Source organism: Podarcis muralis, chromosome 9 (assembly GCF_964188315.1).
Source record: "Podarcis muralis chromosome 9, rPodMur119.hap1.1, whole genome shotgun sequence".
NCBI lineage: Eukaryota > Metazoa > Chordata > Lepidosauria > Squamata > Lacertidae > Podarcis > Podarcis muralis.
The window spans coordinates 44,130,179-44,152,904 of NC_135663.1; the positions used below are offsets into that span (position 1 = coordinate 44,130,179).

General features: G+C 42.3%; 1 protein-coding gene across 1 annotated transcript; it reads left to right on the forward strand.

Moving 5' to 3' along the window:
* On the forward strand, positions 1–10,791 carry LOC114604246 (methylsterol monooxygenase 1-like). Its single transcript, XM_077934142.1, has 6 exons — positions 1–128; positions 3,365–3,663; positions 5,700–5,848; positions 7,048–7,174; positions 8,389–8,543; positions 9,811–10,791. The coding sequence occupies exons 2-6, from the start codon at positions 3,409–3,411 to the stop codon at positions 10,016–10,018; spliced, it is 894 nt and encodes a 297-aa protein (XP_077790268.1). The 5' UTR covers positions 1–128; positions 3,365–3,408; the 3' UTR covers positions 10,019–10,791.
* The last annotated feature ends 11,935 nt before the right edge of the window (positions 10,792–22,726 follow it).

A 22,726-nucleotide genomic window follows, 5' to 3' on the forward strand; every position in this document is an offset into this window, starting at 1 on the left:
ATCGCGGCAGCGGGGCGGGCTTTCCTTCCGCGGCCAATGGAGGAGGCGTATTTGAGGACCCGGCGCGGAGGGAGCCTGGCCTTGTCGCGGAGCGTCGGTGGGCAGAGCTGCTGCATCCCTCGGCGCAGGTAAGAGGATGGAGTGCGGAGGCGCCTTGGGGGGCGGGTTGTTTTAGGGGGTGCTCCTTTCATTGGTTGCATTTGGAGACCCCCACCCGAAAAAGGCGACAAACGCAACCCCTTTACATTTTGTTTATGGGCACCAAAATATTCATTTCTTGGCCGCTCAGTCCTGTTATTTTGTGACTTTCCGTTTTATTTCTCTCCCCCTTCACCGACTTCTCTCTCAGAGACAAAAGCTGAAGTTAAGGGTTCGGGAGATGCATTTTTATTTTTTATTAGTTGTTGTTATTTGGCCCAGGTGAGTTATAGGAGAAGGCATTTCTTTCTCCTGGTGCCTGTTTTCGATTTTCGCTGTTTTGATTCGCCTAGTGCTGCTTGCCTGGTAGAACAGGAAAGCAAACCATGGCTTGAAAGTTTATATTATTAGTTTGTTGTGGTTGATGAGCTTGGCCAGGCCTGACTGATGGACTGTCTAGTTTTTATGTAAGTTTTTTAAGATGGATGAGGTAGCATGTTTTAAGAATTTTTTACCGGCTCTTTTCCAAGAAGCTGAAGGCATTCCCCTCCTGCAACTTGTTCCTAACCAAACTTTGGGATAGGTGGGTTAGGATGGATAGTGGGAAACCACTTTAGTGGTTCCCACCTATAATTAAGCAGTATAGAAAATTTATGGTATAACAAGTAAAATACAATGACTAGACCAAGAACATCAAATGTACTTTGTGGCTGAGCAGGGAGTTGGCCTAGTCTGACGCTCGAGCCACTGTATCCTACAATATTAGCCCAGTTTAATTAGATAAATGTGCTGCTGAGTAAACATCCTTGAGATTGTGCTATAAGGTTTCATCGTTTTGCATGCTTATGTCTTGCTTCACAGAGCTAGGGTGTATCTGCTTTCAGTCATAGTCTTGTGTTGTACAGGAACCAGTGGGTGGCATGCTCTGGCCTCTGTCACTAGCAGGGGTACACAGGGCAACTAGGAAGACCAGCCTGGCCCCCTCAGTCTGCCAGTAAAGGAATAACTGCTCCAGTGCTTGCTTTTCATGCCTCCCCATTACTTTTCCCTATCGAGTTGCGCTGTTGGAAAGCAAACTTGCAGGCAGAGCTGTCTTATCTCTTTTATTTAACTTGTAATAACAAAAAGGTAAAGGGCCCCTGGACCGTTAAGTCCAGTCAAAGGTGACTATGGGGTTGTGGCACTCATCTTGCTTCAGGCCGAGGGAATCGGCATTTGTCCACAGACAGCTTTTCTGGGTCATATGGCCAGCATAACTAAACTGCTTCTGATGCAATGGAACAGAATGTGACAGAAACCAGAGCTCACAGAAATGCCGTTTACCTTGTTGTCACACAGTACCTATTTATTTACTTGCACTGGTATGCTTTTGAACTGCTATGTTGGCAGAAGCTGGGACAGAGCAATGGGAGCTCACCCCGTTGCGGGGATTCAAACCGCCGACCTTCCAATCGGCAAGCCCAAGAGGCTCAGTGGTTTAGACCACAACACCACCTGCGCCCTTTAACGTGTAATTTGGGTAGAAGAATAGATTACTGATACTGTTAGGAGGTTGAAATTTACATAATTATAGCAGATAGATTGGGTAAGTTATTTGATACATTGCAGTTCACTTTGAGTTTACTTTTTATGTAAAAAAAAGTGTGCAATAAATAAATAATAGACCTCAATCATTTCAGACTTTAGTAACTTGCCAGTCTGGTCTGGTACCTGGCTGGACAAAGAGGGGGGTATAAACTTCCTCCAAACAGATTTACCTGAATATCAAGAGCATAACAAAGTAAGGCTTGAGGTACAGAAAGGCAGAGTAGCCATGATAAGGATTTCACTCCCCTGGTCAGGTACCTTAGCCTGCAGTCACTCAGTTTGATTGCCGAGGTGGGATTGGGATTCTCTTGTAGTGGCACTCTTAATGTTAGTTGATTTTCACACATATTGGGGATGGGTAGCCTCTGGCTCTCTAAATGTTGCTGGACTACAACTCCTGTCATCTTTGACCATTGGCCACTCTGGAGGGTCAGGATTGTTCTATCCGGCAAGCCTAAATTCTTGCCCTGACTGAATAATTAGAAGAGCACATCATTTAATTCCTCTTTATTAAGAGTTACTTTATTGCATCAGGTTAAGCAAACTTACACATATACATTTGAAAGCATGTATGTGAATGCTTGAGGGATGCGGGTGCTGCTGTGGACTTGCCTAGGACAGAGCCTAGGACTTGCCAATCAGAAGGTCAGTGGTTTGAATCCCCATGACGGGGTGAGCTCCCGTTGCTCAGTCCCTGCTCCTGCCAACATAACAGTTCGAAAGCATGTCAAAGTGCAAGTAGATAAATAGGTACCGCTCCAGAAGGAAGGTAAACGGCATTTCCGTGCACTGCTCTGGTTCACCAGAAGTGGCTTAGTCATACTGGCCACATGACCCAGAAGCATGTAATTTGATCTTATACCTCCCATATTGAATGCTTATAAAAACTTTGTTCAATCTGATGCATTAGCAATGCCACATAGGTAAGAATTGGTTTGGACTGAAATTGGTACGTAAACATTGGCACCTGTCCTTTGTTCATATCAGGAAGGGAAAGATGATACACTGGTACCTTGTGTTACGTACTTAATCCGTTCCAGAGGTCCATTTGTAACCCGAAACCGCTCATAGCATGAGGCATACTTTCCCTAATGGCACCTCCTGCTGCTGCCACAAAACCGGAGCCCAACTTCCGCTTGCGTCCTGGGGCAAGGGTCGCACAAGGGAGATCTACTTCCGGGTTAGTGGAGCGCGTAACCCGCAGCATTCGTAAGGGGGACGGTACGTAACATGAGGTACCACTGTAATTGTTTTTGTAGTTAAACCTTGGATGCTCTCTCGAGGTAAATCCTAGTAGTTTCAAGCAGGGCTTTCAATTTACTTTTTATTATGTAAGAGATAACTAGCATGATCGATCAATTTATGGCCAAGGCATCCTAATTAAGCAGCAGCACATTTCCTTCTTGTCAGGCGGTAGAGGAGATTCTGTCAATGTATACAGCGCAAGCAGGTATGAATTAATCTCTTCTCCTACCGGACAAGGACAAAGGGCATGCAGCGATATCTGTTGTCTAGTATGGAAATGGATAGATCTTGTCCCCTACTATTTTTATGCAAGTCAACATCTGCACACTGTGTTGCTGGCCGATGTCATTTTGGTTATGGTGTCTTTACCATGATGTCTGTTTACTGTTCCTAGAATCCTGCAGAGAAGCTACGGGTGTGATGTTCCAGAACTGAACGATGGCAACTAACGACAGTGTTGGCAAACTGAATTCTGCCTACCTGGCTGTAGAATATATAGACTCTTTCTTGCCTGAGAATCCGCTACAACAGCCATTTAAAAATGCTTGGACATATATGCTGAATAACTACACCAAATACCAGATTGCAACCTGGGGATCACTTCTCGTGCATGAACTTTCCTACTTTTTAATATGTTTGCCTGGATTTATCTTTCAGTTTATACCTTACATGCAAAAGTATAAAATACAACAGGTAAGATGGAGTGTTGTCTAGTATGAAAAATTCCAGCTCTGGTGTCATACATGGCTCCAACAGGTGGCATAACTTTGGAGCCCCCCAGATCATGAGTTCACTTCCCATATTCTGCCAGCTTGCGACTGGTGACATTTTTGTGAGCAGCCTCTTTCAGAGGATAGAAAAAACCCGATCTTATGCTTTACTCTGCTTTTATAACAAACATGGAACAATTTACACTTATTTATGTGATTGTATAATTATAATGCATATTTTGGTTAATTTCTTATATAAATATTTAGTTTAGCTATCTGTGAGTACGTATTGCTGACTTCCAACCTGAATTCTGGGTGGTACTGTTGAAAAGCATGAGGCAAAGGCCCTAGACAGTCTGGCCTCTAACTTGCAGGCTTTCAAGTAAATAGGGTGTTTGTGTATGTTTTGATATGTTATTGTAGAAAGTGGAACATCTGAACAAGTTTAACCACGTATTATTTAAATAACAGTATTATTTGCTAGATGTTTACTGTTATCCTGCACACTACCCCAAAGGACAAGAGGTAATGTTAAAAATGTATTTAAGCTGGAACGCTACACAGACTTACCTGTGAGTAAGCCACAGTGACAGTTGCTCAGATGTGATTGTCACTGTGGTTTACTCACAGGTTAGTTGGTGTAGGATTCTATCTTAAGCAATGCATAGGATTGCATTGTTTAGCTAGTAAATGAAGAAAGGAGATAACATTGTACAGTTGATAGTTTCCCCCACTGAAGCTTGTAGAGTGGCTAGAACACAGGTGGGAACCAGTGGTCCCCCAAATTGTCCTGTCATCTCTGACCATTGGCAATGCTGGCAGGGGCTGATGGGAGTTGGAGCAGTCTGCAAAGCTTCAGGCTATCCATCACTAAGCTAGAACATGGCCCCTGTATACAGCATCAGTCCTGGGCACTCTTGTTTTTAATAGTAACGGTGTGTGAAATCTGCTCGAGTGACATACACCCTGATACCTGAATGGTATATATGTAATAACATAAAGCTTGGAGTATTGCAATACACTGGTACCTCGGGTTAAGAACTTAATTCGTTCTGGAGGTCCGTTCTTAACCTGAAACTGTTCTTAACCTGAAGCATCACTTTAGCTAGGGCCTCCTGCTGCTGCCATGCTGCTGGAGCACGATTTTTGTTCTCATCCTGAAGCAAAGTTCTTATTCCAAGGTACTATTTCTGGGTTAGCTGAGTCTGTAACCTGAAGCGTCTGTAACCCGAGATACCACTGTATTTAATAATAAGTCAGTGAAATTTGTATCATATAGAATTCTGGTGCCTTCTCAATCCAGTTTCTACTAAAAAGGTAGATAGATCATACTATCCTTCTTCCTAATGAGATCCGGAGCCCAGAAGTCTGTTATAAAACCATGATTACTTTACTGTGCTGATTTCCTGCAGCCTTCTTGAAACGAAGTACAGGCTCCAAACTGTTTCAGGGGTGGGCAAACCTGTGGCCCTCCAGATATATGAGCTTCGCTCATTCCTGACCATGGGCTATGCCGGCTGGGGCTGACAGAATCTGGAGTTCAGCAATGTTTGGAAGGTCACAGGTTACTCATCCCTGCTCTGATGCCATAGATGCTGTGATCTATGCATACCATAACTGTTTCCTTTTGACTTGAAAATAGCATTTGTAATCTTGATTCATTAACAATAAATTCAGACCAAATGGCAGTACTGTTCCCGGGCTGAAAGACAAAAATCTGAGCATTCTAACACTACTTTAATATTTATCTCTCGCCTTACCCCAAGTACACCTGGAGTAGGATGATAATTGACAGGGAATCAACATTGAAATGTATATCTGATATTAATGGAAACATTGATAATCGCAGGCAGCAGTGTTGCTGCATTTTGGGGCAATATCAGTTGAAACAGTGTCAAATAAGACAAAGCTGATGTTCCGTTACCGTTAATTTAGGTATTCTTCTATTTTAGTATGAAGTACTATTAATTTGGAATATTCTACTTCTATTTATAAAATACTTTTATTTCTTGTTTACAGGATAAGCCAGAAACCTGGGAAAGACAATGGAAGTGTTTCAAGGCACTTATGTTCAATCACTTTTTTATTCAGTTTCCTCTGATACTTGGTACCTATTACTTCACAGAATATTTTAATATTCCTTATGACTGGGAAAGCATGCCAAGATGGTAAGTAGATGGATTTCACTTAAACAGCTCTGTGCAGTTAAGTACTTCAATAAATGCAGTGTTTCTCAAATCCTGTTATGATCAAGCACTGCACTTCAGCATATGGAAGATTTCTAAAAGTTCTGCACAGAAAAATAATAATAAGTTTCTAGTAGTCAGTCATTTTCAAGCTGAGCTTTCCCTATAAAGCGTTCTTATCATTACAAATTACAAATGATTTGCAAGAAAGAAAGATGTTAATGGATTAAGTAAATTTTATGTGAAATTAGTTTTAGAAAACTGCTACAATGATTTATATAGAAACTCAGCCAGGGGGATTTGAGGAAGTCACCTAACAATGATAACAAAAGCGGAATTTCTACAGTTAGCATATTTGTTTGCTTGCTTGTTTTCTGGTGTTTTTCTTTTTATGTTTGTTGATATGTTTGTTATAAATTTGGAAAACTTATAAAACTTTTTGGGGGAAAAACAACAAATTACAACTGATTTGCTTCCAGCAATGTCACCAGAGTTGACAATTCCAACTTGCATTTTTTCATTCATTAGCAAACAGAATACAGTATACACCTTTCCCCCATCTGTAACTATGAATCTTCCCATATGTTACAACTTAGGCTATATTTTTATCCCCATATCTATTGTACATGGTAGCTTGGTTTCTACTTGCATGCCTTCTTTATAGGTCTTTAAAAGTTGCTATAGTTGTGACCTACTTTGGTTGTCAGCAATACACTGTTGCGTATGATGCAATACACAAGGCTGTGTTGTGTTTCATATTGAGCATAATAATAATATAAATTATCAATCTTATGCTCAATACAAAGTAGGTCACAGCTATAGCAATTTAAATTATTCTAAGATTAATGTTGCTTGACACACAACACAACCTTGTGTATTGCATTATACACAACAGCGGTGTTTGTGTACGATGTAATCTCTTAAGCCACTCTTATCCTCCCTATCTAATAAAGTGGTTGTGTACAAAGGTTATGTGTATGGTAAAATATACTTTTGCCAATTCTTTGTAGACTGCTGCTGCCTTGCAAGCTATTGGATAACATTTTTCTCCAACACAAGAAAAACTGGTTTTATAGTCAGATATAGAACTGCAAAAGCAAAAATTGGGTTGGGAGACAGGGAGTCCTAATCTATGGTTCTTGTCTTAACAAATGCTTCTCTTTCCCTGCCCCCCCCCCCAGGTATGTGCTACTTTCTCAATGTTTTGGATGTTCTGTGATTGAGGATGCCTGGCATTATTTTGTGCATAGGCTGATGCATCACAAGAGAATATATAAGTACATCCACAAAGTGCATCATGAGTTTGTGGTATGTATTGCTTTAAATTCTTGGTGAAGGTTACCTAGTTAATGCTGTAATGCTGTGAGCATATAAAAGCACTAGGCATACATTAGCTATTCTTTTTTTAAAAGGGGAGAAGAGAAAACAGCACGCTTAGCAAACTGTTTTCATCAAGAGTTTAATATTGCTGTAGTTGGACAGACTTCGAAACTGATCGCTCAAAATAGTTTGCCATTTTAAATGCTGTGCTCTGAATATGTCTAACTTCTTACCCACCAATGACTGGCTATAAAATACAAAAATCCCTTCAGCTGGTTTCCCCTACAAATGATCTCTGTCTGTTATTCTGATAATGATTATGTAGGTTAGGAACATAACCCACTTTGACCTAGTATATTTGTAGTGAAGTCTGACCAGCAGCAATTCTCCAGTCTCCTGACTTACTGAGGTCCTATTAAACAGAGAGACCAGTGACTGAACTTTAGTCCTTCTGCATCACTGTGCTGTACTACTGAGCTAAAGCCCACCTGTAAGGTTTCAATCTACATTGGGTGGTTTCCCTAACAACCACCCTCCAATTGCTTTTTTGAATAGCTAGCTTCTATTACTGAAATAACACTCAGTAGGGAGCATAGACTAAAGACTCAGAAAACCTCTTCAGGGGGATCTGAAGGTGAGGAAAGCATCACTGTAAAGTTTTCATATAAGCTACGATTTGCTTCCATTCTGAATATTTTACAGGGGGTTCTTATTCTGTCGTCTTAAGTAATCATGGTTTAGTGAAATTATAGTGTTTCAGGGGCAGTCCAGAATTTGTAGCCATAAAGAGTTGGAGTGGAGCTAAATGCAGTTCACTCATTCCTCTGTTACCTGTATGTAACATTAAAACCAGGATCTGAGTGCGAGAGGGGGAGAATTCTGCTAGAACAATCTGGCCATGCAGGAAGTACTGTCGTATCTCGGGTTACAAACACTTCAGGTTACAGACTCCGCTAACCCAGAAGTAGTACCTCGGGTTAAAAACTATACCTCAGGGTGACAACAGAAATCGTGCAGCAGCGGCAGGAGGCCCCATTAGTTAAAGTGGTACCTCAGGTTAAGAACGGTTTCAGGTTAAGAACGGACCTCCGAAACAAATTAAGTTTGTAACCCACTGTATACATTTCAGGTTAGCTGTAAAGTATATTTATGTCTTGGCATACAAAAGAGCATTCTTTTTTCCCCTCTTCCTCCTTTCATAGGCTCCGTTTGGAATGCAAGCTGAATATGCACACCCTCTGGAAATCCTTATCCTTGGAGGTGGGTTTTTCATTGGAATAATGGTGTTTTGCAATCACGTGATTCTTCTGTGGGCATGGGTGATCTGTCGCTTGCTGGAGACCATTGACGTCCACAGGTAATCTACTTTCGCTGTTCAGTCTGGTCATATTCATCAGAAATATAGAGGGTTGTATTCAACAACATGTTACTTGGGGTATTAGACCTAAATTAGTCATCTAGGTGTACTCTAAGTCACACTTCGTTGAATACCACCCAAAGTCACCAGGTAAAATCTAGACAAATGACTTAAAAAAAAAAAAAAAATCTATTAACTATTCAGGATTTCCTCTAAATGTCCTTATGCAAAGTGCATGTATTTAAGACTGAAATCCTGTGCATACCTACCTTAGAGTAAGTTTCAGTGACTTTAGTAGAGCTTGCATAAACATTCAGAGGATTCTACTGCACGTGATTCTTTAGATGACAAGCTTACAAACTAATTTGATACTCTTTGAGCAAGTAGGGTCACCTTAAGTTCCACATAAAAGCTGCTCTATTAAGTATGATTAAGATGTAACTAGAAATGATAAGATACAACTGGAAACTATGCTACCTAAATGAGCCTTAGGCTCACATGCTCCCTATTCCCCTCTATTTTCACATGTCAAAGATAGATACAGAGTGGCTGGGGCAACACGGCCAGATGGGAAGGCTATAAATGAAATATTTTATTTTATTTATTTATTTATTGCAGATAGAAAGCTTTTTAATGTTAAGCTAACTAGAATTCCTTGTGATGTCTGAACAAGTGAAACAAATTATGGTTAGAGAGAACATTTAACCATAATTTTTGGTTGCTGGGAGTTGTTGTCCAACAACATTTGGAGAGCCATAGGTTGGCCACCCCGATTTATTGAATACTTTCCCAGCAAAATCTAGCTATGAATCCAGACTGTGTGTGTGTGTGTGTGAGAGAGAGAGAGAGAGAGAGAGCCCACATTATTCAGCTATTTCATTCCTCTGCTTGGTATAGTGTTGTGGACACTTTGTGCTAAGATATTTACATGACCTCCTTGCAGGGACTATATATAAAGCATGTATCATCAGTACAGAAGTAAGAAACACATTTTAAATACCACATGGCGGATGTTACTTCTACAGCTTCAGAAGTATGCTGTCCAGTTGCATAGTCCAGGAACTTCAGGGGTTTTACAACCAAGTTAATATGGAAACTGGTAAATGTCTATGGTTGTAGTCCTATACCCACTTACAAGAGAGTAAGCCCCATTAAACTCAGTGGGACTTGCTTCTGATTTTAGCAATGCTTCACTTGAATGGAAATGCGAGCAGTGTCTTCTGTATCTGTATTGTAAATTCTCCTCTCTCTTATTTTCTCTCCTTAGCGGCTACGACATTCCTCTGAATCCATTGCATTTGGTGCCTTTCTATGCTGGGGCTCGATTCCATGACTTCCACCATATGAACTTCATTGGCAACTATGCTTCAACCTTCACGTGGTGGGATAAACTGTTTGGTACCGACTCACAGTACAATTCTTACAGAGAGAAATTGGAGAAACAAGAGTGCATGGTGGAAAAGAAGACCAAATAAATTTCCCAGCAGAAATATAAGGAGGAGCACTTGACAAATGCACATAACTACCATAAACTTTTGGTTAAGCCTAGAAGATTTAACACCCTCTGCAAATTCAAAGCTATATGATGCTTTTAACTGGAGCCCAAGAACAAGCCGGCTGCGCCCTAGCTGTGTGCTAGAGGAAACGGCCCTATCTTCCCAAAATGAATGCATTTTCTATTTTATATGTAAGTGAAGCATATATATTTAAGTAAAGGTTAAAGATGAAGGCCACAAATTTGAATGTTTGTAAAGAACAATGTATCCATTTAGAATTCAAAGTTTGTAAAAGAATAAAGTTTCCATTAGAGTTGGATAGAACTGTTTGTAAAGTATTTGGATATATGAAGTTAAGTTTCTTCTGAAGCATACCCATAAAAACTGGTTTAATGAGCTGCTGAGTAGAACTTCCTTGGGAGGAAAAATACCGGAAGAGGAGTATTTGCACATGTTAATATTTGTTTCCTTTAAAAAACCTTTCTTAGTCTGGTGTTAGAAAAAATTTAGATTTGAGAGAGGAAGCTTTTTTTCTCCCCTTCTTCTTAATCTGCTGGGATGAGCCTTTCTATTCTCTTTTACTAAATTAACTGTGTCAATGTAGTTAATGTTCATAAATAAATATTTGCAAACTACTGAATGATTGCTATATTTTGCACTTGTTGTTGGCAAAAAAAAATAATTGTAAAGGTAGTCTGACATTTTCATGTTTACCATGCAACAAATAAATAGATATATATATTGGAATTTGAGCTATGTTTTCCTGTTCCTTTATAACATTCAGAAAACGAGGGTGTTGACCATAACTAGTGTCTGAGAATATACATCAGGGATGAGAAACCTTAGGCCTGGGGATCAAATGTGCCTCTGGGCCCTCTACACTCCCCTGGCCAATACCCTTCATAGACCCTGCTCTGTACCCTCTTGAAGGGCTTTTGCCTGCCTGGATTGTGTTCTTGAACTGTCATCATGTTGTTTGCTTGTCTGAATGGAGGCTGGAGTGGGAGGGTATAAGCTTCTGACTTTGGTGCGGGTGGTATCCTGCTGTACAGAGGTAAGAGACCCGTTTATCTGCCCACCCATGAGCATGTTATTGCTTGAAGGTGGTCAATGAGCGAATGCAGCTCTTGTTTGACCATATCTCAGGTTTGTATGCAGGAGAGAGGTAAAAAACTACACAGGCATTTATTCAAACATCTTTGCTTTCCACTCTGCTGTTTCTAGAATTTTATTCTTCGGGGGAGAAAAAGTTTGGATGACAGTATTTCAGAAACAATCCTATATTCTCCGCTGCTCTTCTCCTTTTATCTATTAATAAAAGTAATAGATTTGTTTCCAGTTATTGTTCTCCATAATATTCATTATTTGTAATAAAAATCAATTTGCCTTACTGTACAACCTCCAGGTTTGGGAGTGACTCCTAACACTTAGTTTATTGCCCAAATTCCTTTAAACCTATGAAGTCTTTCTCGTGAACATTTGTGTTTACTAAACTTCATATGTTTACTGTATCTACCCTGTCTTATTTGTCTCAGTTTTCAAACAAGTCTCAATACTAGATGTGTATTTGAACAAAGAACAAATTCACATTTGCATGTTCTGTGTGTTTTCTTCTCTGTGCTTGGTTTGGGGATTTCCTTGGTCTGTTATACTTCACTCTGACCAGAAGATGGTACATAATACTTCTTGGCATCATTATGTGTGTTCTAGTTTTTTTCTCCAGATTTTCAGTATTTTCCCTTCTGCAGTATTGTTCAACCAAGCACCTTAGTGACATCTTTCACATTCACACAAAGTGCCTAATTCTTCTATTGCAGAGAGAACTACTTCCCTTCAAAACAAATTATTTTATTATTTGTGCTCGTAATGCTCTCTGGCCACTCACACACAAATCTGTTTTCAGTCATGTTTGTGCCTGCAAACGTTTTGGGGGCAGCCAGACCATTTCATTTCCAATTAGTGCATAGCCCATAACTTTCTGCTGAAATCCTGTAACTTTTTACGGCACAAATGTTCTTGCTTATCTTTCTGCCCAATGCACAAATATAAGTGGTACATAGGCAAGGCAAAGATTAAATGCCCTGAGGGTGAGTTGCAAGGTTAAGTGCAAGTAGAGACATTGATCCAAGAAGCTTCCCAGCCATTACCTCTTCCTTTTGAAGAGTGGTGCAGGCACAAATCTCAGTGTGGTGAATAACAGGCATTTCTGCTCTGGGCAAGCAAATGGGCACTGCTATACAGTGGGCTAGGGACGTGGGTGGCGCTGTGGGTAAAAGCCTCAGCGCCTAGGGCTTGCCGATCGAAAGGTCAGCGGTTCGAATCCCCGCGGTGGAGTGCACTCCCGTCGCTTGGTCCCAGCGCCTGCCAACCTAGCAGTTCGAAAGCATCCCCAGATGCAAGTAGATAGATAGGGACCGCTTACAAGCGGGAAGGTAAACGCCGTTTCCGTGTGCGGCTCTGGCTTGCCAGAGCAGTGCTGTCACGCTGGCCACGTGACCCGGAAGTGTCTCCGGACAGCGCTGGCCCCCGGCCTCTTGAGTGAGATGGGCGCACAACCCTAGAGTCTGTCAAGACTGGCCCGTACGGGCAGGGGTACCTCTACCTTTTATACAGTGGGCTGGGTCTGTGAGGTTCATTTATGTCAATGCTGGAATCTCCATGTCCTTGAGAACTGTTACGATATAGAAGCAATGCAGCCGTGAGCTGCTGGTAGCTTGAAAACATCACATGATGGAACGTTGGGACTGTTCCGTGGGAAACAGAGGGACAGTCAATTCACAGTGCAGAGGGCACCAGAATTAGCTCAGAGTGTAATATGAGCTGGACAGGAAGTGTTTGTTCTCTCTCGACTGCTGGAGTTTGAAGAGAGCAGTCATGTTGTTTGTAACGCTGCAAAGACAGAAATAAAGGCATGTAAATACGTTTCTGTCTATCTCTTTCCCCTGCCGGGGGGGGGGCAGGAAAGAGGGGGGGGGTGTTCTTCTCACGCTGGGAAGGATCGCCTATTGCGACCTAGCCTGGATCTTGCTGGGGAATGCAGACAGGGAGGTCAACAGGAGATCAAGCCGGGTGCCTGGGAGAGTTGCCAGTTTCTCCTGATATGGGCTTGATTCCCAACAAGGACAGAGGTGCTGGCTCACGTCTCCAACTTCCTCTCAGGTGCCTCTGCTGGAGGGAGGCTCCTTCCTGTCAGGAGGGGCTGGGAGTGATGACAGCTACCTTTTAGGAGACGCCTGACTAGAGGCATCTGACGTCACAAGGTGGGACACCTCTCTGACAGCCTGCTTGAACCTTCTCCAGGATCCAGCTCCTGACTTTTTTAATCACAAGCCAGCTCCACCAGCTCTGACCTTTCTTGAGGCCTTGACCTTCCTCCATCCTGCTCAGGCACTTCCCTGGGTCACCCAGTTCTGACTGCCTGATCCATTCTCCCACTTCTTTGGGATCTGCCAGTCCCCTCCATGGCATACCCATGGGGCTTGTGAAAGCCCTGGTGACATGAGGAAGCAATGTGGGGTAAACTGCCTGGGGAAACCTAGCCAGATGGGTGGGGTATAAATAATAAAATTATTATTATTATTATTATTATTATTATTATTATTATTATTATTATTAATCAGTGATTTGCGGGGGAGGGGGTACTTTGAGTACCAATATCTTATTTTTTGTTGTTAAAAAGTGTGGCACTTACTGTAACTTCATGGTGAGTCCCGGCGCCTATTTTTCTAGAAAAAAGCACTTATTATTAATTCATTATATTATTATTGACCTGTGGTGCTGCTGGGGCTTCAAGTCACACGTGAATTTGAACTAATAAGCCGGTTCTTTGGCGACAGGTTTCCAGCCTGAATGTACTTGGGTGGGCCAGTAAGAGCGGAAAAGAAATCAATAAAGACTCCTTCTCCCGCCTTCTCTCCAAAAAGAGAAATGTGCTCACACACATGCCAAAGAGATCCTAGGAGAGATTGGCTCAAATAAATAGGAATTCAGTTCCATTCCTTTCCTTTTCAGTTCAGTGTGCGTGTGTGTTTTTATAGAAACCGCATTGTTGTTGCATAGGATGCCATGGGAATATGATTAGCTTGTATATTCTGGCACACAATATGCTATTCTAGTGATTCCCCAACCCCTCTCCCTTCTTAGGCTCTGGGGTGCATGGCGAATATTTTGGGGGGCGTGGATGCTCTGTAATTGTATGTGTTTCTTTCATGAACCTTCGGCCATTGCGGGGGGGGGGGGGGGGAGTGTTATGTGTTTGACTGATTCTGCTGAATATTTACTACAGCCCCTGCACACACTTTATCTGAGCCACATTAAACACTGTGGGAATTACTTTCGAATAAATGTGCACTGTTCATTTATCTTTCTGCTGTTTCAGTTATTTTTATTGCATTTGATTGTTTTGCATAATTAACTAATTAATTAATCACCCTTTACCCTAAGATCCCAGGGTGGGTTACAACAATTAAAACACAATGTTAAAAACACTGCCTTTTGTTGACCCGCTTTATATGTTTATTTAAAACAGAAAAGCAGTGTTTACAAGTTTTAAAAAATTAGTCCACACCGATGCTATATTTGTCATTCATTGAGCCCTTGCACAATGGGAAATTAGCCACAAAAAATGCAAAGAAAAGCAGGTGAAAGTTTGTGGGGATCTAAGATGTTCCCGCCATGCTCTCTGCTCCAAGCCACTATTGCTCTTAACCACCTTCAAATAACCTCCCATCACCACTGATTGACTGAATTTACATACCTCCTTTCTGCCAAGGCACCCAAAGCAGTTTACAATTAAAATACTAAAACGAGAACATTATATAAAATGAAGACTGACAGAGTCCACTACTGCCAACTGGGAGCTGATGTGCTCACTGGCCTGGCCTCCCTTGCCGCTGCTCTCCTTCAGGTCCTGCAGCAGCCCCATGCAAAAAGGTAAAGGGACCCCTGACCATTAGGTCCAGTTGTGACCAACCCTGGGGTTGCGGTGATCATCTCGCTTTATTGGCCAAGGGAGCCGGCATACAGCTTCTGGGTCATGTGGCCAGCATGACTAAGCCGCTTCTGGCGAACCAGAGCAGCGCACGGAAACGCCGTTTACCTTCCCGCCGGAGTGGTACCTATTTATCTACTTGCACTTTGATGTGCTTTCAAACTGCTAAGTTGGCAGGAGCAGGGACTGAGCAACGGGAGCTCACCCTGTCATGGGGATTCGAACCGCCGACCTTCTGATCGGCAAGTCCTAGGCCTAGCCCTGTGGTTTAACCAACAGCACCACCCGTGTCCCGCCCCATAGCAAAGGTCACTATTAATATGCCTAGCTCCTATATGCATCCCTGTTTCCCGCAAACTATGTACAGCCAGGGAAATGAGGTTCTAGTGCAAACTTCAAACTGACGATGTTCCTGGGTGCTTAAAAGACAAAGGAAACAAATTTTGCATGCATTTTTAAAAAGGTATAGAGATGCATTTAAGCCGTTGATAGCATTCACCCCACCATTGGGCAGAGTGAGGCAATTGGCTCAAGTGACAGATGTAGCCCATCAGCCATTCCTTCTGGCCCCCTGGACATTCCACTCTGTTGGAAATCAGAGCTATGGGTGGGCTACAAGCCTGTCAAGCACCCGCTAAGTGAGCACTAAAGGGCACTACCCTGTAAGTGCAAAAGTAAGATTCAGCTGCCAATCCAATTTCCTTTAGGTGGAAGTGGGTTGGATAGAGCGCCATCATGTTCTTTGCCTCAGGCAGCAAAATATATTGGAACTGGCAAAACAGCTAGATGAGGACAGAGCATGCTAAGAGGCCATGCACTGTTGACTGCCTGGGAAAGTGAGAAGACTGGAATGGAGTGGACTTTTGAGGAAGAGGGTATGGTTGTCTGACAAGAACAGTGAACAAGAACACACCACACAGCAATGTTTTGTTGCCTTGCAGCATAATAAGGTATGACTCTTCAGATGAATTACCTCCCACGGAGTAACAATAAGAGACAGTGAATGAACATTGAGCAAGGTTCTGGTGAAAAGAATTCTGCCCCTCCCCTGCCATGGCCTTAGGCAGTCTTCTTAATCCTTTGCCCAGAAGGAAAAAACAGCCGCACCCTCCTTCTCAGCAGGCCACAGTGGTTGGAGATTTCAGGGGAGGAGGGAGTCGTGACAATGAACAGGGGCCACAACTGCTGCTCGTATTTTGTTAGCTAAAAAGTGGAAAACCCAAGAATTACCAACAATAGAAGAAAGGCAGATGAAGATGATGGATTTTTCGGAGCTAGCCGACCTAACCGGAAGAGTCTGCGACCAGAAGGAGGAGGAGTATCAGGAAGAGTGGAATAAATTTAATGATTATTTAGTTAAATTTGTTAAGTTAAACTAACTGAAAATAGCTTGCAGATACTTAATGGGCTTAGGATTTTATTTATGTTAAGTGATGAATTAATATATTTAATTCCATAAGGTGAAGATCTAAGGATGCAATGTTTAAGTTAAATTTCATAAAAATTGGGATTTGGAAAACCGTTAAAAGGACATGCAATGAAGCGAGGAAGTCACTTAACAAAGTTAATAACAGTAATTTTCAATAAGGCTATGATTTATGTTTGTTTGTCTTGTGTGTTTGTTTGTTTGTTTATAATATTGTGAAAACTAATAAAAAAAATTGGGGGGGGAATTAAAACACACACACAGGAAAAACCAGAGAAAAATAAGGTTTGGAATGACTACAGGAAAATAAAACACAGACATGTGTCAATGTCAAAATTTAAACTTGGAAAATTACAACTTATGGTTAAACCAAATTACAACAAGCAGTTTCTCTCTACAGCAAAGGTACTAGCAGGAAAGTATGTTTTAGGGAGCTTAAATCTAAAGGTTCAAGAAGGTCTGGTGTACCTCATGTTCCAGAAGATGATTTGCTCTTGTGGCAGGTAGAAGTCTGGTAACTGCTTCAAGCAGCTGATCCGTTGTGGAGGCTGTGAATGCTGCGGGGCTGTACATCTCCTACCTGCTCCGTAGAATCCTGCTGTTTGTGAAATAAGTAGTGGCACCACTTCGCATAAGTGATGGCTTCATTCCATCTGAGTCATGGATGCCAGTTAAAGCTGAGTCTGTAAAACCTGAAAATCATTAGTTCCAATCTGAAATCAGGATGGGTGTGTGATCCTCTGCCTTGTTACAGTCCAGATATATTAAACCACTAAACACTACTGCATGTTGGAATAAATACTAGTGGTCATGGAAAACCAACACCGTGTGGCTGAAAGCAGGCATTTAGCTTCATCTCCTTTAAAAAAACCACTTCTAACTACAACACAAGCAATACTGCCTGCTTGTAGACTGGAGTGTGTGGTTTCTAACAGCTTGGTTGTGCTTTGCACACCTCAAATAGCCCTGTGTAAGTCAGGCTCTGTCATTTGAGAAGTCTGAAGGTTGTCATGAGGAACTAGTCCAGGGGTCTGCTACCTTTAAGACAAAAAGAGCCACTTGGACCCGTTTCAGAAGAAAAAAAAACTTGGAGCCGCAAAACTCGTCATTATAAAAATAACTTTTTTGTCACTTTTTTATTATTTCTTTGTTTGACCCCTCAGAATTACTCCTCCTCATAGAAATAAACGTTAAATTAAGAAGTTACCTTTTTGTGTGTGTGTGTTCTTCACTCCCCTTCAAAACAGTGACCAGCGTACATGCCCCCTTTCAATGCAGTGACCAGCGTACATGCCCCTTACAATGTAGCGGGCGGGCGGGCGGGCAGGTGACGTCGGGATGGTGCGTGACTAACGCACGCACTGCCCCCATGCGACGTCACAGCCAGTACAGCGCCCGCCACAGTGGGGAGTGTCGGGGCGCACAATGCGCCTCCTCCCCTCGCTAGTATCCTTCCCAGAGCTGCGGCAAAGGTGTAAAAGAGCCACATGCGGCTCCAGAGCCGCGGGTTGCTGACCCCTGAACTAGTCCATCGTCAGTGCTGGATTTACATATAAGCTAAATAAGCTATAGTTTAGGGCCCCACTCTGTTGGGAGCCCCCCCAAAAAATTAAAGGAAAAAAACCTGGATGTACATTTCCAAAATATAAGATAAACAAACAAACAAAATAAAACCTACATACAGCAACAGTGTTTTGTGTTGTGCAGGCTCCTATGATGTAAATAATGGGCTATGCCTGCTAGCCTGCTCCCTAAAATATCACTGGTTTACTTATTTCTATATCAATTACTTTGATAAAATACATATTTTGTTATGTGCAAATGGCGTTAGATACCTATTAGGTCCATAAATTACCATATAGCATAGATTCAACACAAAAAACAGTGACAATTTGTTGTTGTCAAAGGACAGCTGGACATATAAAGGGCCCCATTACCTTCAGGACCTTTGGGCCTTATCAAGCCTAAATCCGGCCCTGTCCATCATCCTGTTCTCACGCTGGCCAACCAGATGTCTGTGGGAAACCCGCAAGCAGGAAGCAAGCACAAGATTGCTCTCCCCTCCTGAGGTTTCCAGAAACTGGTTTTCAGAAGTATTACTGCCTCTGAAAGAAAGGCAAAGCAAGCATGAGGGGATTGTGGTCTCCATTTCATAACACAAGCACTGGAAAGACCCACAAATAGAAAAGAATATACTTTTAATGTCCGCAAGTAAACAAATAAAAAAGAGGCAATGAACAATATGCAAAGGACCTCTTTGTTCCTCTTTAATATGTTTTTAGAGTATTTTTCATACTTTCTGTGGTCTGTGGTCTGATACATGAGGGTCCCTCATTGCACATTGTGTGGCATTAAATGCTTTGCTTTAGCCACCTCAGGGTTTCTGTTTTTAATGAAAGCCAAGCACAGGAGCAGCCTAATCTAGATTAGGACCACAGTCCACAAGAAGGGGAAGTTTAGCTCTTCCTTCTCCCACTGCAATCCCTATACTGTATTAACCTTTTCGGTTGCAAACCTGTACCTGCTTACCAGGGAATAAGCACCATTAAACTCTGTGAAACTCATATGTATAGGATTGTGCTGTTTTTCAAGATTGTTGCTGCTTCACTGATATCTTACAATTATTTATTAAAATTGTGAACTGCTCTTCATATTTTATAGAAATAGAGTGATTGCCTGCCTTGCATGTAGAACGCTCCATATTCAATAGTTGTCATTGTGTAGGCAGTAATGAGATTGATGGACTAGTTTTTCCAGTCCATTAATATTTCTGGGTGGGAAATTCAGGTTGCTTTGTTACAGTTGCTTTGAAGCTCTTGCGCAACAAACCACCTTTCCCCGCAACATTGGATGTATGTATGTATGTGTGTGTGTGTGTATATATATTGTTGTTATTTAGTCATTTAGTCATGTCCGACTGTTCGTGACCCCATGGACCAGAGCACACCAGGCACCCCTGTCTTCCACTGCCTCCCACAGCTTGGTCAAACTCATGCTGGTAGCTTCGAGAACACTGTCCAACTATCTCGTCCTCTGTCGTCCCCTTCTCCTTGATCTTTCCCAACATCAGGGTCTTTTCCAGGGTGTCTTCTCTTCTCATGAGGTGGCCAAAGTATTGGAGCCTCAGCTTCAGGATCTGTCCTTCCAGTGAGCACTCAAGGCTGATTTCCTTAAGAATGGATAGGTTTGATCTTCTTGCAGTCCATAGGACTCTCAAGAGTCTCCTCCAGCACCATAATACATATATATGTATGTATACATACATACATATATACATACATACATACACACAGATACATGTATATGTATATGTATGCAATAAGGACGGGAAATTGCGGCAGAAAGGGCAGGATAATGCTTGAAGCAATGTCATCTCATTTGTTTTAACTGTTCGGAATATTGCATTTTAAAAATTGTTGTAACTTGCCCTGAAACTTCATGATGAAGGATGGGCAACAATTCAAATAAGTAATAACAAAGAACGTCCCTGCAAACTTCCTATGAACAAACCAGAATGCTCAGTAACCAGGTAGTCTGGAAGTGACCTTGGAGAGTAGGGCAGTTTCCTATGAGTGTAAATATAGGCTGAATCGACACATGTATAAAAAAACGCTGTGAACATGCTTGCTTTTCTGTTTTTTAAACAAAGGTTTAAACTACTGTATACAGTGGTACCTCAGGTTACAGATGCTTCAGGTTACAGATGCTTCAGGTTACAGGTTAACCTAGAAATAGTACCTCGGGTTAAGAACTTTGCTTCAGGATGAGAACAGAAATCGTGCTCCAGCGGCAGCAGCAGGAGGCCCCATTAGCTAAAGTGGTGCTTCAGGTTAAGAACAGTTTCAGGTTAAGAACAGACCTCCAGAACGAATTAAGTAGAGTACTTAACCAGAGGTACCACTGTGTATGTAATTTGGCATTAGCTTACCAGCGCCATCTAGTGTCACGTTTGTATAATGCACTTAAAACACACCTAAAACGTTTTATCGGCAGCTGTATAGCTGACTACTCAACAAACATGTGAAACGAAAAGTGACTTTTGAGCATGGGAAAACAGAAGAACCTTGTGGGATGTTAAAGCCCAGTCGCACCCTGATTGTGGCACGCATGGCCAACCTGAATAAAATATTGGGGGGGGGGTCCTGCATAATCGATCATATATTTTGTTGTAGGGGGTGGCGGCAAAGTGACCTCGGCCTCTAGGATATGGTTCCTAGGGTGGCACGCATTCTGGCAAGCAGGCATACATGCACTTCATCCTATGGAGAGGTTTGGGGCATGTGCAGAGTGTCTTGAGAGGCACACCCTCCCGCACCTCTTGGCGCGCGCGAGGAAGATTCTGGTGCCAAACCTGCAGGGCGCTTGGCCCTGGCCAATCGCGACGACTATGGGGGAAGCTAGCAAGGTTATGCTTAAAATTCTACAAGGAAGGCTCAAGCAGTATGTGGACCGAGAACTCCCAGAAGTGCAAGCTGGATTTAGAAGAGGCAGAGGAACCAGAGACCAAATTGCAAACATGCGCTGGATTATGGAGAAAGCTAGAGAGTTCCAGAAAGACATCTACTTCTGCTTCATTGACTATGCAAAAGCCTTTGACTGTGTCGACCACAGCAAACTATGGCAAGTTCTTAAAGAAATGGGAGTGCCTGATCACCTCATCTGTCTCCTGAGAAATCTCTATGTGGGACAAGAAGCTACAGTTAGAACTGGATATGGAACAACTGATTGGTTCAAAATTGGGAAAGGAGTATGGCAAGGCTGTATATTGTCTCCCTGCTTATTTAACTTATATGCAGAATTCATCATGCGAAAGGCTGGGCTAGATGAATCCGAAGCCGGAATAAAGATTGCCGGAAGAAATATCAACAGCCTCAGATATGCAGATGACACAACCCTGATGGCAGAAAGTGAGGAGGAATTAAAAAACCTTTTATTGAGGGTGAAAGAGGAGAGTGCAAAATATGGTCTGAAGCTCAACATCAAAAAAACGAAGATCATGGCCACTGGTCCCATCACCTCCTGGCAAATAGAAGGGGAAGAAATGGAGGCAGTAAGAGATTTCACTTTCTTGGGCTCCCTGATCACTGCAGATGGTGACAGCAGACACGAAATTAAAAGACGCCTGCTTCTTGGGAAAAAAGCAATGACAAACCTAGACAGCATCTTAAAAAGGAGAGAAATCACCTTGCCAACAAAGGTCTGTATAGTAAAAGCTATGGTTTTCCCAGTAGTGCTGTATGGAAGTGAGAGCTGGACCATAAAGAAGGCTGATCGCCGAAGAATTGATGCTTTTGAATTATGGTGCTGGAGGAGACTCTTGAGAGTCCCATGGACTGCAAGAAGATCAAACGTATCCATTCTTAAGGAAATCAGCCCTGAGTGCTCACTGGAAGGACAGATCGTGAAGCTGAGGCTCCAATACTTTGGTCACCTCATGAGAAGAGAAGACTCCCTGGAAAAGACCCTGATGTTGGGAAAGATGGAGGGCACAAGGAGAAGGGGGCGACAGAGGACGAGATGGCTGGATGGTGTTCTTGAAGCTACCAGCATGAATTTGATCAAACTGCGGGAGGCAGTGGAGGACAGAAGTGCCTGGCGCGCGTGCACACACACACACAATGTTAAAAGTGTAACACAGTTTCTCTTATTCAAAGAAATACTTCTCCACAGCAGCTGCTTGATGCAGTAACAGTAGAAGCTAAAATTTCTCTGAATGCATGAATCGGTCAAATAATACCCATGCTGGTGCTGCCAGGTTCCATAGTGGCACACAGTGGCCAACAATATTTACCGTACAGTCTGGCTGGTAAGGAAATAGGTTCACACAAAAAGTTATTTATTTGCTTAGTGATTTGTAGCCTGTTTTTCTGTCAAAACAATTCACAAAGTGGAACAAAGTGACAGAATTGTGACATCCTCCTGCCACTTCAAGATATTTACTTTTTTAGCGACAACCATACCCATTGAAATATTAACCTCTCTCTCCCATCTTCCAGTAGCCTGTGGGTGCCTTGAGACAGGAGGGAGAGTTATACATTGCCCTAGAATGAATGAGGAGCTCATTCATTCTAGGGCAATGTATAACCAGCAACAAAACTACTCCCATCTAGACTCCCACCCTCATAGGGTTGTAATCTATACTGGTTCAGTGTCTCACACTGAGTGGTACTGAACAACTTTGAAACGAACAAAAGCATTACAACTCAGATTCTCACTTCAGACAGCAAAAACTACCCAACAAGGCTGGCTCAAGACATTTTGGTGCCTGGGG